General features: G+C 32.7%; 4 protein-coding genes across 4 annotated transcripts; 2 read left to right on the plus strand and 2 right to left on the minus strand.

The window, feature by feature from the left end:
• Window positions 1–323: 323 nt before the first annotated feature.
• On the plus strand, window positions 324–935 carry Tsp_03740 (peptidyl-prolyl cis-trans isomerase B). Its single transcript, XM_003374497.1, has one exon. It carries the CDS (start codon window positions 324–326, stop codon window positions 933–935), a length of 612 nt encoding a protein of 203 aa, XP_003374545.1.
• An 888-nt stretch (window positions 936–1,823) lies between these two features.
• Tsp_03741 (putative tetratricopeptide repeat-containing domain protein) lies at window positions 1,824–7,113 on the plus strand. The gene is made up of 21 exons (XM_003374498.1): window positions 1,824–1,851; window positions 2,064–2,159; window positions 2,220–2,330; window positions 2,378–2,553; window positions 2,617–2,786; window positions 2,856–3,021; window positions 3,094–3,208; window positions 3,259–3,419; window positions 3,492–3,635; window positions 3,707–3,832; window positions 3,880–4,063; window positions 4,120–4,264; window positions 4,322–4,571; window positions 4,686–4,812; window positions 4,879–5,581; window positions 5,645–5,780; window positions 5,903–5,981; window positions 6,043–6,166; window positions 6,250–6,421; window positions 6,472–6,631; window positions 6,689–7,113. Exons 1-21 carry the CDS (start codon window positions 1,824–1,826, stop codon window positions 7,111–7,113), a joined length of 3,798 nt encoding a protein of 1,265 aa, XP_003374546.1.
• A 657-nt stretch (window positions 7,114–7,770) lies between these two features.
• Tsp_03742 (sphingolipid delta(4)-desaturase DES1) lies at window positions 7,771–9,642 on the minus strand. The gene is made up of 8 exons (XM_003374499.1): window positions 9,437–9,642; window positions 9,175–9,311; window positions 9,016–9,120; window positions 8,826–8,950; window positions 8,542–8,769; window positions 8,278–8,457; window positions 8,083–8,187; window positions 7,771–8,019 (listed from the first exon to the last, which is right to left on the minus strand). Exons 2-8 carry the CDS (start codon window positions 9,254–9,256, stop codon window positions 7,771–7,773), a joined length of 1,074 nt encoding a protein of 357 aa, XP_003374547.1. The 5' UTR covers window positions 9,257–9,311; window positions 9,437–9,642.
• A 639-nt stretch (window positions 9,643–10,281) lies between these two features.
• Window positions 10,282–12,986, minus strand: Tsp_03743 (alpha-soluble NSF attachment protein). The gene is made up of 9 exons (XM_003374500.1): window positions 12,961–12,986; window positions 12,354–12,452; window positions 12,014–12,257; window positions 11,834–11,967; window positions 11,594–11,783; window positions 11,293–11,403; window positions 11,161–11,249; window positions 10,614–10,749; window positions 10,282–10,299 (listed from the first exon to the last, which is right to left on the minus strand). The coding sequence occupies exons 1-9, from the start codon at window positions 12,984–12,986 to the stop codon at window positions 10,282–10,284; spliced, it is 1,047 nt and encodes a 348-aa protein (XP_003374548.1).
• Window positions 12,987–13,244: the final 258 nt, after the last annotated feature.

The raw sequence follows: 13,244 nt of genomic DNA on the forward strand, positions 1-13,244 counted from the left end.
TAATAATAATTTTTTGTACAGTAACAGTAAATTCAAATAATTGATTTACAAGACAGTCTACAATAAAAAATTTATGCAGACTGTATTTTTTTATTTTAATATTTTTTAACCAAATATTTTCGAATATTTATTAATGAATATAAACCTCAATGAAATACATTAATTTTTCGATTTATCTTTGCTTCAAAATTAAAACAAATATAGCGCTAAAAATTCTGACGTGTCATTTACTGTATGTGTAACAAAACTTGATTTTCATGTCTTACTATAACCATTAAGCATAACTATTGAGGTTGGGTTTTTGACATTTTGGTTTCGTCGAGATGCACGTTAAGCAGTTCGTGTTCGTTTTCATCTTAATTCCTTTAGTATTTTGTGATGAAAACAAAGGTCCAAAAGTGACGAAGAAAGTGTTTTTCGATATCCAGATTGGCAATGAAAATGTCGGCAGGATTGTTATTGGTCTTTTTGGAAAAACGGTGCCGAAAACTGTCGAAAACTTTGTTACCTTAGCAAAGGAAACTAATCCAAAAAAAGGCTATATAAAATCCAAATTTCATCGTGTTATAAAAAATTTTATGATTCAAGGTGGCGATTTTACCAATGGCGATGGCACTGGTGGACGAAGTATCTATGGGGAGAGATTTCCTGATGAAAACTTCAAATTGCTACATTACGGAGCTGGTTGGTTAAGTATGGCTAATGCGGGAAAAGACACTAACGGATCCCAGTTTTTTATCACTACTGTTGCTACACCATGGTTAAATGGAAAACATGTCGTTTTTGGTAAAGTTTTGGAAGGAATGGACGTTGTAAGAAAGATAGAAAATACAAAGACTGGTCCTAGCGATCGTCCAGTTGAAGTTGTTATTATTGCAGATTGCGGAGAGCTTCCAGTGGATGAACCATTTTCAGTCAGCAAAACCGATGCATAGATTGATATATTCTTATTTCATTCAGTTATATACTAATTATTGTTAATTTCAAGTTGAAAATTGTTACTATTTTTTCAATGAAAAGTAAATTGTTTGAAAATTTGTTTCTTGCTTTCAAATTTTCTCAAAAATCTATGTTTACAAGGTCATGGCACATATAGAGATGTTGTGCTGTTTTTCAATAAATCATTAACTGATGTAAGAGCACATTATTTTTATTACTATGTGAATGTAAACGTTACAAATCTATTGCTATAGGTGTTGTAAAGGGTTAAAGAACTGCTTAAAATTGGGACAATTATTCTGTGCAACTAAACAATGTAAAATATACACAAACTGTGACGCAAGATGAGTAAACTGTGAACATGATTTCGCATATTTGAGAACAGATGATGATCATGCTGAACTGTATTATCAAATGCAGAATTATTTTAATACAAATATAGAAACTATAAACTTTTTATGGATTTAAAATTAAAGTGCAGCAGCTCAGTAACTCAATATTTGATGCATAATTCATCTTAGAGTTCAAAAAGATACTTTTCTTATTCAACTTAATTACATATTGAAAGTATTTTTAAGCAGTTCTGTTTGACAATAAATATAAATTTTACAAATATTTTTATATTCCAAACTGTTCAAACAAATATTAAGATACTCAAATGTAAAACCAAACAAGGAAAATAACGTTTTTTTCATTGAAAACAGTTAACAATTATAACAACAGTTAATTTATAATACAGAAAATTTATCTGTTCATTTTATATAAATAAAAAGTCTAATAAATCTGGAACAACTGTACTACAGTGAATTCAAAAAATTGTACCTTTCTTCTTTAATGAACACTGTAGCGTTTTTTGTAGTTGAAATGGGATAAATGCTTTTAAAATGAAAAGCTTGTTCAAAGAAAAGCAAGGTATTGCATTACGTTTCTCATTTTAAAAAGTGGTTTCCTCTTTTGATTTTAAGGAAATGAAAGGAATCCAGGTTGTCATTGTTCTAATGTATTTCAAATTGAAATAGATTGATACTTTATGTTTTATATACCTTATTTTTACTTTAAGTTTATAATATTTCTACTCACTGCTTATGTCGTATGTGGATGAAATTCGAATAGAGTAATTGTAGAGTTAGAAAAGGCAAAACTAAAGGCCAAGCGCGAAGGTGATCTAGGTGAAGCTGCCTGTTGTTGCAGGACCTTAGGCTCTATATATGAAGAAAAAGGTAAGTTTATTTAAACTGAAGAATTTTGATTTGGATATTTAAGAAGTATAAATGTTATAGAAGATTATGAAGCTGCCTTAAGTCAGTATCAAGAGGAATTAAAAATTGTTTCGAATGACTTAGACTGTGCTATTGCACATCGAAGTATTGGCGAATGTTTGATGAATTTAGGTAATTCTTTTTATCTTACATTCCGTATCTTAAGATGATATTTTTAGAGCGATTTGAGGAGGCTGTTCCGGAGATTGAGGCATATCGAACGCTTTCAGAGAAAATTGGCAACGAATATCAGCTTCAGTTGGCATATCATGTAATGGGTTCACTATATTTTCGATGGGCCGATGTTGAGAATATTCTTCAAACTCCTATAATTCGACGTGATTACATATTAAAAGTATTATTAATTAATATTTTTTTTTCAATTTAATGTAAATGAAATTTATATATTTATATAAAGGCGTATAAAGCTTTCGAAACTTCGTTACGTCTCTGCCAAACATCTAAAGACGTTTCCAATATGACAATCAGAACAGCTGCAGTCCATTTACAATTAGGCCTTGTTCAAATGGATCTTAAAGAATTTGAAAATGCTGCAGAACATTTTGAAGCTGTTATTCAACTTCAACCGTAACTCATTTAAATACCTTTATTTTCGATCTTATGTATTTATATTTCTTTATTTCTGTTCTCTTTTAGAACCGACACTGATGCAGTTCGTCTTGCCATTGCCCAACTGATTGATGTACATTGCAAACTTTGCTGCTTTCGCACTGCGTTGAAGTATGCTTTGCAATTGATGAGCACAGATCAAAGTAAATCGAACCGAAATAACATTTTGGATTCTTTGGTAACTTGTGGACATGTACGTATAGTCTGTTATCTGTCAATTTTTTTAAAATATACCATTACTGAATGAATAGCATGCAAATTTTAGGTTTACGTTGATCTGGAAGATTTCAAAAATGCAACTACTATGTTCAAGAAAGCGTTGAAAGTAAAATGCTCAAATGGTGCTTTGAAGAGATCTTGCAAGAAATGGCTTCGCGAAGGTAAAAAAAAGAATTTCCATTATTCAGTTTTAAATTTTATATATTTGCAGTTACTAAATTAGAAGAACTGTTCGATAAATGCAACGCAATAGGGCAAAACACTGACGAGAAATTTGCACTGTTTGAACAAATGGCAGATACATATGCGGATGCGCTCAGTTCTGGCGAATACAAACACTACACTTTGGCGATAAAATATTACAAAGAAATGGTATTGCTTTTTACTTTTGTTTTGTTTTTTATGAAACAATAAAATTGATGAATAATTTTTATAATTCACTAGTTAAACAGTGCTATAATGTTGGGGAAAAATCCGTATCTGTGCTATGTATCGATTGCGAGGACATATGAAGATATGGAAGATTATGACAAAGCAGTTGAATATTTGAAGCTGGTGATGGAATATGAAAAAGAAAATCCAAGCGAGGTAAACATCATTTTCGATAATTGTGCATTTGCAAAAAAAGAAAAGGATTTTATCACTATCACTATTTACAGCAAGGTCAGACATTGCTCAGCATTGCTGTGTTGACGGAGAAAAGAAATTCATCATTTCATGATGTCAATGATGCGTATAATGCAGCATCGATGGTGGCGGAAAAAAGTGTCGATAACAATTTATTGGTAATAATAATGTTTCTTTTTAATGCAAATTGAAAATATGGTTTTAGTCGAATGTATATCACGATTGGTTTTTCTATCTGAAAGCGAATAGAAATGCAGTGGATTTTAACTGTGAACAATTTGAACAAGTAGCTAAGAGATGGGATGGTTTGGAAGCGTTCTACAAAGATCAGGTTGATAATCTGTCTAAAATGGAAGTTGAAGATGATTCTGCCGACAGCAGTGAAAGTGGTAAGTTATTTATTTATATCGAGTTTGGTTATTTAAATTCTTGATTCAAATTTTAGATTCGCACTCGTCGAATGAATTGGAAAGATCACAGAGTCAGAATAGACGAAAGAAACAACCTGGCAAGCCAAAAACGAATCTGCTTGGTGAAACTGATTTACATGTGGCATGCATAAAGAACAAATTGAATACTGTACATTCACTGTTAAAGAAAGTATGGAATAATTGTTTTTCAAATTCAGGTTTTACATTATTTTAAAGATATTACTTGTTCCAACAAAAGGGACATCCTGTGAATGTGTTCGACAATGCCGGATGGACACCTTTGCACGAAGCGGCCAATCGTGGTTTTACTTCTTTAATTCAAATTCTGATAGAAAATGGCGCAGATGTGAATATCAGAGGATGCCAACAGCTCACCGCCGCTATGGATGCAGCCGTGAATGGTCACTTGGATACAGTGTTGCTTCTGCTCAATCAGGGTGCAGATGTAAACCTTCTCGATGAGCAAGTATGCAATTCAATTATTTGTCGATTGGTTTAAGTTTGGTTAGAATTTTGATATCAATCAATGAAGAAGAAGATAAACAAGCATGTGAACAAGAAAAAATAATTAATGTTTCAGGGTTTATCGTTGCTGCATTATTTGTGCGATTGGGAAAGAGATAACAAAGATGAGCTGCAGAGTGATTGTGAAACCCAAGCCACTTTCAACCGAGTGAAAAGCAAAGTTTTAGAAATGATGGATGCAGGTAAAAAATACAGGAAAGAAGGTGACAATGTATATATGCGTTAATGCTTATTTTTCCTATAACAAGACTTAGCCAAAGAGCAGTTGAAAATGAGAAATCGTCTTAAGCGAAAGCGACGTCTCAACGATCAAGCAACTGAAGATATTTCAAAAAATGAGGGGAAATTTATTAAAGATGAAAAATGTGTTTCATTCGGAGTTGATGAAGAAGAAGAGATTAATTTTGACCAACCGGGTGGAGGAAAGAAAGCTTATTTGAGCGCTTTGAAAAGCGTGGGCAGTCGAGCGAACAGAGTCAAGGTGACAAGCGTTGTTGATCAAGAGCAAGCTACAACATCGTCGGCTGCTTACGTGGGATTGGTTACAGAGGATGAATTTAAAATAGCCGAAACGTTTTTCGTCGATGATAATGATCAACCGATTGAAATGCACGAATCGAGGAAGCAGTGTTTCCCAGCTGCCGACCGACGGTTGAAAAACAATAATAGCCGCATTGCAGCTACGAACAGAAAGTTCCACAAAGAATCTGCATGGGATGTGAAAAAAGTGAATGATAACAATGCGACAAAAAATGAAGAACAATCAATTGCTTGTAAATTCGACCAACGGCTAACTGAACTCGATTCAGAGGATGGTGAATCCAGTGTCGAAGAAAGTGATGACAATGAGTTGATCCAAGCAACCGAATCTACACCTACACCCTGTGAATCTGTGATTTATATGAAAATCAATGTTGACGGATGGAATTGTGCTGTTCCAATTTCTAAAGAGTGAGAGAGATTGATTGATTTCACTTGCTTGGAAAATTATAAATCATATTTAATTATTTTCAGAGATCATTCTAAAGATGTAAAATGGTTGACAGAAGAAATTGCTACCCGTTACGCGGTACGTCATTACCATAAACCAATTCTGATATTGTGTACAGAAGATGGTGCTGAACTGTGCGAAACGGATTCAATTCAAGTGGTCATTTCTGCAAAATTAAAAGTAGATCAAATGATTACTTTTTTTTAAAAAAAAGTCGCATTTTTCATTTTATGTAACATTTCAACGACAATTTAAATTGTTTGTCCACTTGCATGTTATAGTTGCAGTGCCGTATTGTTGATTGGAATGAAGTGCCCACAGCTGATACGTACAAACAGTTGTGCGAAAGTGTGAATATGCGTAAGTTTTGCATTTGACCGTTTGCATTTGTTTTTTTTCTTTCAATATATTCATAATTCAGCGGTTTGCGATGTGATTGTTGAAGCACTTTGCTCAGCTGACGAATCAGGAAAGTTGGTCTGTGATAACTATTCCCTGGCTGATGTAACGGCACCATACGTGTTTGAATCAATTCTGTTCAGCAAGTAAGTATAGAAAAGAGATTTTGATTTGATCTCATGTTTGAAAAATAATACATAAATAAAGCTTCTCCTATTTGCAAATACAGATTGACCGTGCTTGATCTGAGTTGCAACACTCTGAGCAAAGAATGCATGGTTGAATTGGGCAATGTGTTGATCTGCATGTCGAATTTGATCTCCCTGAGTGTGAGCTGCTGCTCACTAACATCAGATCACTTGAACTTTCTTGCGCAAACTTTGGAAGAGCACAATTTGAAAGTAAGATAAGAAGATCACTGTTGAGAACTTCGACTCAATTTTCTTTTCAGAATTTGCATCACTTAGATTTGAGCTTCAACATACTGGGCGATGGTTGCGCGGTTTCGTTGATGCAGTTGCTCTGCCGGTGTCCAAAGTTGCGCAGTCTTGATCTGCGTGGCGTTGGCTTGACGAACAATTTTCAAATACTTCCTCAACAGAATTGGCCAAGTTGACATTTATGACATAGCAAAATTAAATTTTTTTTAAATCTTCTTTCCTTTGAAGAACTTGCATTGGACAGTTTGAATTTACAATACAACGCCATCGATGAACGAGTGATCAATTTCTTCTTGACCATGTCAAGTGCGGTGAAAAAGCTACAACTCTGTTGCCAACTCAACAATACACAACGATCCATTGAAAGTTGCTTTCCCACACTGAGCAATTTTGAGGTAAAAAAAATAATATTTCGATCGAATGATGAATTGAAAAAACAAAAAGCGGTTCACTGTTTTTCAGCTGATGACCAACCTGCAATTAACCAATGTCAACTTGGGTTTCTGCTTTGGACAGTTTGTCGAGATGTTACCCAAATTGAAAAGCCTCTGCAGCTTGGATGTATCACTGAACAAGCTGTCGGTGGAGAATTTTACAACTCTACTCGACGTCATGGTCAAACTTTGCCCTGCGTTGGTGTCGGTGGATTTTGAGGGCAACGATCCGAACGCCTTTGAACAGGAACCATTCAGAATTGCTTTGCAACTTGCTCTTTTCCAAAAGCAGAAATCAATACAATTTCTACGTCTAACAACAGGCAGACTACATCTACAGTCAACTAATTATGAAGAAATGATACAAATGTGGCGCCTACGATGGAACAAACGCAGCGTTGTACAAAAACTCCATTCACAACTTACAATGACCATATTTTGATACGTGCAATTTATATTCTGTTTTATCCCAAGCTTTCGAGATTTCCATTCGAAACCATTTTCTTCAAAGCTTTACATCAATTTTTCATTGTCGAATTTACTAGTGTTTTTTTACATGCGACGAAGCAAGCATAAATATTATCACCATTCACTTAAAAGTTCGTTGTAAAAATTTCAACATTTTCTTCTAATTCTGTAAAATATTGTTAATTCAAGAAAAGTAAAAGAAAGAAAATAAACCTCTAGTTCTCAACTAAATGATGAAACAGAAGCGAGAGAAACGCACCAAGAAAGAAAAAGTAAAACGTCAAATGCGGCAGCAGTATGACAGATAAACAATGTGAATTAACTGATAAATTTCATCAATCAGAATTTGACGAATTAACAAAACAAATATTAATAATTGCCTACTTGACTATTGACGGCTTCAATGGGTCAGTGCACTTCTGTAGGCACGGGGCAGCTAGGATAAACAGCAAGCCGGAACCATTTGGCAATTCTTTTCAATATGGCTACATAGTCGGTAAAATAATTGGTGGCACTGTGATCGAGAGGAACTCTGGCAGGACGTTTAATTCTTGCATACGGCCCGACTGCTGGATCAAACACAAACTTCCAAAGCACCCAAATCCAACTTTCATGATGCATCAAATGATCATAATATTCTGGAGCAATTTTCCTTACCTACAAGATATATAGGAACAGTAATAATAACAAAAAAGCAACAAGTAAAAATTCACCACTAACCAATGGCAACCTAACACCTGGAATAAATGGAAAATCATGGTGCTCTACGTGATATCCGACGTTGAATGTGACCAAATTCAATGGCCCATAATATGAATAAGTTTCCTAAACGAACGTTATTAACGCATTAATATAACTGGACTATTCGGAAAACGGAAATAAATTGGAATATTCAAATTATAAGAAATCTGTTACTTGGCCAGGTTTGAAAACGTAGTGCTCAGAAATAAAATGACCAGCAGTTGGATGAATGCCCATTGACAAAATCATGCTCAAGATCAAAAAGGTGAATGATTTCCAACCAAAATATTGAATAACAAAATAATTTACAGTCATCTGCACGATGAAGTTCAAAATTTCCAAATCAGAAACTGCCTAAATAAAACAACAATTCATTGCTCATTAAATGAAGAAATATACGAACTGATAAATAATTAATTCCTTTAAAAAAATACGCACTTTACGATAAATAACCAACGGTCGAAAGGCGTAGAAGAATGGTTGAAAAAAAAGCCAAATTAATTTTCTGAAAGAATTTGTGAACAGTCGAGCTTCGAAAAGAGTGGGAACGTCGGTGTCAAGCACTTCTTCACCCATATAACGATGGTGTTCAATGTGATATTTCTTAAAGCTCACGCTAAATGGAAGTGGAATTGGAAAATTGGCAAATATGCCAAAAAGTCTATTCTAAATAAAATAACATTTAAAACATAAAGATTAAATACAAAAATTCTCATATATACCCAAAGTGGTTTGCAGTTTCCAAATGCAGCGTTATGCGCAATTTCATGAACCGCTAACATTAACGCATGATTGTATAGACCCCCTGAGAAGTATGCTTGAAGAAAAATCAACGCCCAGTCTGAATCTGAAACAAATTCAATTAATGGAATTTATGATAAAAAACGCCAGTTATCAAGTTATGCAAACTACCTTTTAGCAAATAGCAAAATATAAATTGTGTGATAACAATGCAAGTAACAACATAAACAAATGCATGATCAAAACCAAACAATGCTGCAATTTCTGGATGTTTCTCTAAAATTGTTTTTCATTCAAAGAAAGAAAATTTGAAAAATCAACGCAACATACTTAAAATCAAATTTCGTCGCGTCGCATGTGGTTCTTCGGTATAGGACCAATCATAGTCATTTCGAGAAACTTTTGCACCCATTTTGAAGAATAAGATTAAAAAACTTTTCTTCAATTTACTATTCAATTTCTTTCACCTGAATCATACATAACTAATTAAAATTTTCGAATAAGAAAAACTACCGATGACAACAAATTAACGTATAAATAAAGAAAAAAAGGTCTGTTCAGCCACCAAAAGTACTGCTAAAGCATCAGTAACCTGCAAAAGACTAAAATGAATACACTGTGGCACGTAAAACAGCACCGATCAACGTAAACTGGTGCAAAATTATAATAACGCTTGAACAAAGCTAAGCTTTCCAACATGCTTCAAATTTGAGAATACCATGCATTCTGACGATGGTACTGATAAGCTGAAACTTGACCTACTGTCACTGCAAAACTTCAAACTGAGAAATTCAAGAGTCAATTTCAAGATACAGTCAAAAGAGATAATGTACATTTATCGTATACTGTTTTTGACAAGCAAGTACATGAACAAACAAAAAGTTAGTAATTCACAATCATCTAGAATTAAATGTAAACCATAACTTTTAAGTTATAATTACTACAAGTGAATTATTACTAATAATAAATACACAAACAACACGAGTGATTAGGCTTTAATTCGGAGATAAAAAGTACCTTTTTTGAGAAACTTTTCTCGACTTATTATTTTATAAACAAAAAACAGGACCGTAAATGCCGATGATAAACCTAAAAAAAGAGAGTTAATTATAATGCAGGTTTTAATTATAAAATAAAAGTTTTTAAAGTTACATGGTAATAAATACAAAACCGTTCAAACAATTACCGTATTTAGCATTGTGCAGTAATTGTAGTTTTTATTGATTATTTTATTTTGCATACTGTAGCGTCTCATCATCTCTTCTAAATGACTTTATTTTTTCATTTTTTACACATTTTTGTTTGCATGAATTGCCAGAAAATTTATCAGTTCAGAATATTTTTTCACTATTGATTTTGCGTTGTACACTTGCACATGATTTGGCACATTTTTCAAAACAATAATATTACTTGATTTCAAAGTCGTTTTAAGACTGATTAAACAACTCTACGTTTCTGAAATATATAAAATATAAACAATATTTATATGTTCAGTGCAATTCAATTATAAACCTAAAATGAAGCAACATATGCTTCACATACATCAGTACTTGAAACATTAAAAAAGTGCAGTTGCTCGTAATTTCATTGATATTATACATTGTCATCTATTTATCATCACATACAGTAATGTCATTAAAATGAGGTGATTCACATGCTTTCTAATGTTCAAATAGTATTATAGTGGTCGTGTTAGATTGACAAATTGTGTTGTGAGTTGATGCGTGTCAAAGTAAAATACAGTAACATTCATACTGAAAACAAATTACAGCACCACAGTGCGCAACGAAACGATGAAATTTTCCAAATTCTTTAGCATAACCCTGTCTACCATTTCGGCTACCGGACACACTAATTACATATTTTCTTCTTTTCAATTCACTTTCACTTGAAAGTTGAGTTACACTTAAAAAATTGAAACTAGTTAATAAAATAAAAGTTGAATAATAGATAAATGTGCAGTTAAGTCTGTTAAGCTGTATCTGTCTCTATTTCCTTATTCCTATCTCTCCGTACTACACGAATAAGCTTCTTGTAACTTTTAAATGGGGTAATCATTTATGTACTTCAATAAATATCATACACCTCACCTATTTCGATTTCAGCTACATACGTTTAAATGTCTTTGTTGTTTAAACAAGTCTCACAAACATCATTCTAATAAATGGAAACTTGCTACTGTTATACGTACATGACAATTTAATTGAAATAATAAACAAAGCAGACAGCATCAACAAAACTCTTTCAAATTATAATTCTGTACTCATTCAAAAAACCACTAAATTTAAAAAATACTATAAAAAGTAAGTGAATTACTTCAACAAACGATGTACAACACATCTCAATATCGGAAACAACCAAATGTGTGCTTGCAAGTAGCCAGATGAACGTGCAAAATGGATGTTCTTAAAGTAAATCAGATTCTTCCTCTCCGCAACTCTTTTTTACTCGCAGCAATAACGTCGTTGTCCATTGATCAAGCCTGGAAATTTTATCATATTCTTTCACAGCATTTGTAAATTCCTCGGCATCATGTTCTTCAACAGCATGCAACGCATCCTGTACTTTGATTTAAAAAATATACTTATTACATAATCAACTAATGAAAATTATGTGCTTGCCTTTAAAAGGGTGCATTCTCTTGAATCTTGAAATGAAGGAAAAATGTCAATACAACGATTAAGCGCGTGCTAAAAAAACATAAATTATAATGTAATATTATGAAAATTTCCAAAATCAACAAACTTACTTGTGCATCCAAAACATCTCTACAAAGATGACATAATACTGCCTTAAAAAAGTAATCTTTTGCACTGTATTTCAAAAGTGTGTTTTCAGCATAAGAAATGCCAATTTCTTCAAAAATATCTGCGGCTTTTTTATACTGTTCAAGCTCTGCTGCAAACTGGGCAACTTTAAGCATGCACTTGTTTGCAGAACTAAACAACACGATGAACAAACAATACTATAAAATATGAATGCGCATCACCTTTTAGATTCTTCGCCTTTATAATAATCTGCAGCTTTTTCATAATGATGCATCGCCTTCTCGGGATCGTTGCACTCTGATTCATACAATTCTGCAACGGACATGTAATATTTCGCTGCCATTGTAAATCTCCCCTTAAAAATATTAAAAAGTAAACTTTTAGGAGATTTGGAATCGTACCATTTCCGAATATATTTCAACGGCCTTTAAAAGACAATCAATAGCCTGCTTTGGATTGATTTTTCGATAGCAATTGCTCGCATCGACGTAGTTGGTCGCAGCCTCGTGTTTATAGTCGCCCCTGGATAATGTAAGTTTGGCCGATCGAACAAACGCATCGCCAGCTTCAGTCCACTTTTTTGCAATTTTAAAGAGATTTCCGGCTTTTACATATAATTCACAAGCTTCATCCACTTTTGATCCGCTAAAATTTTTAGTATCACGAATACAATACAATACAATACAATACAATATATCAAATGAAATTGTAAAATTATATATCTGTATATATGCTTATTACCCAAAAAGACCAAAAAATCCACTTGTTATTCGGCTTTTCTTTTCAGCTTCTTGCATTATTTTCTGCGCTTTGGATTCACTGTCTTCCATTGGAATGCTTCTAAATTTGAAAAAATTTATTGTAAAAAACGCAGAAAATATAATTTCAAATAACACAATAGAAACAGATAAATTAAAAAATGAAATTAAAAGCAAACAATAATATTCTCAAAGAATGCCATCACATTCATTAATGCCAGAAAAAAATCATCTGCAGATCACTTAAAATCTTACAAAACATTTGCGAATCTGTGTAATAGTAATTTATATTACAAAACATAAAATACTTTTATTTCACTATTTTCTGAAAGCTTGAATAAATAATATTAAACATGAAATGGCAGTACGGTAACAGCTACATTTCAATCGTCAAGTTTCAATTAACACATCCATTACTGCAAATGATAATATTACTACTATTATTACAAATCTTAATTGCTAAAGTTGAATTATTTATTTTAAAAAATTCTTTTATAATTTTTACATGCTATGCAAAATATTTTTCAATACATAAATTAAACTTTCATTGATAAAATAGTGAATTATAAATTAATTTATATAAAATATACATTAAAATATCAGCAATTCTACGCATTCATCGAATCGCAATAAAATCACTAGTTTTACGGTAAGCCATTAGAATTTCCAACAATCTTGAATGTATAAGAGAACGAAACTAGATGTGTAAAATTATCGGCATTTTAATATTCTAAAATTAAATTATAAAATATATTTAAATTTAAGATTCATTTCAAAATTACTTACATTTTCTATCAACTCACATATTTTACCTGCATATCAGAACGTTACATACTTATTATTATGCTGACGTAGCAGCTTTGTTGAATAGCTG

Source organism: Trichinella spiralis (genome assembly GCF_000181795.1).
Source record: "Trichinella spiralis strain ISS 195 chromosome Unknown Scfld5, whole genome shotgun sequence".
NCBI lineage: Eukaryota > Metazoa > Nematoda > Enoplea > Trichinellida > Trichinellidae > Trichinella > Trichinella spiralis.

Excerpts from the sequence above, each read along its gene's own strand:
- Tsp_03740 (XM_003374497.1), top strand. The coding sequence starts at position 324 with ATGCACGTTAAGCAGTTCGTGTTCGTTTTCATCTTAATTCCTTTAGTA.
- Tsp_03741 (XM_003374498.1), top strand. The coding sequence starts at position 1,824 with ATGAAAAGCTTGTTCAAAGAAAAGCAAG. Across the intron at positions 2,787-2,855 it reads GCTGTTATTCAACTTCAACC|AACCGACACTGATGCAGTTC; the intron begins GTAACTCATTTA and ends GTTCTCTTTTAG. Across the intron at positions 3,209-3,258 it reads CAAGAAATGGCTTCGCGAAG|TTACTAAATTAGAAGAACTG; the intron begins GTAAAAAAAAGA and ends ATATATTTGCAG.
- Tsp_03742 (XM_003374499.1), bottom strand. The coding sequence starts at position 9,256 with ATGGGTGCAAAAGTTTCTCGAAATGACTATGATTGGTCCTATACCGAA. Across the intron at positions 9,121-9,174 it reads GCGACGAAATTTGATTTTAA|AGAAACATCCAGAAATTGCA; the intron begins GTATGTTGCGTT and ends AAACAATTTTAG. Across the intron at positions 8,020-8,082 it reads CAGGTGTTAGGTTGCCATTG|GTAAGGAAAATTGCTCCAGA; the intron begins GTTAGTGGTGAA and ends TATATCTTGTAG.
- Tsp_03743 (XM_003374500.1), bottom strand. The coding sequence starts at position 12,986 with ATGCGTAGAATTGCTGATATTTTAAT. Across the intron at positions 11,784-11,833 it reads AAAGGCGAAGAATCTAAAAG|TTCTGCAAACAAGTGCATGC; the intron begins GTGATGCGCATT and ends CGTGTTGTTTAG. Across the intron at positions 11,404-11,593 it reads GAGATGTTTTGGATGCACAA|GATGCGTTGCATGCTGTTGA; the intron begins GTAAGTTTGTTG and ends ATCAAAGTACAG.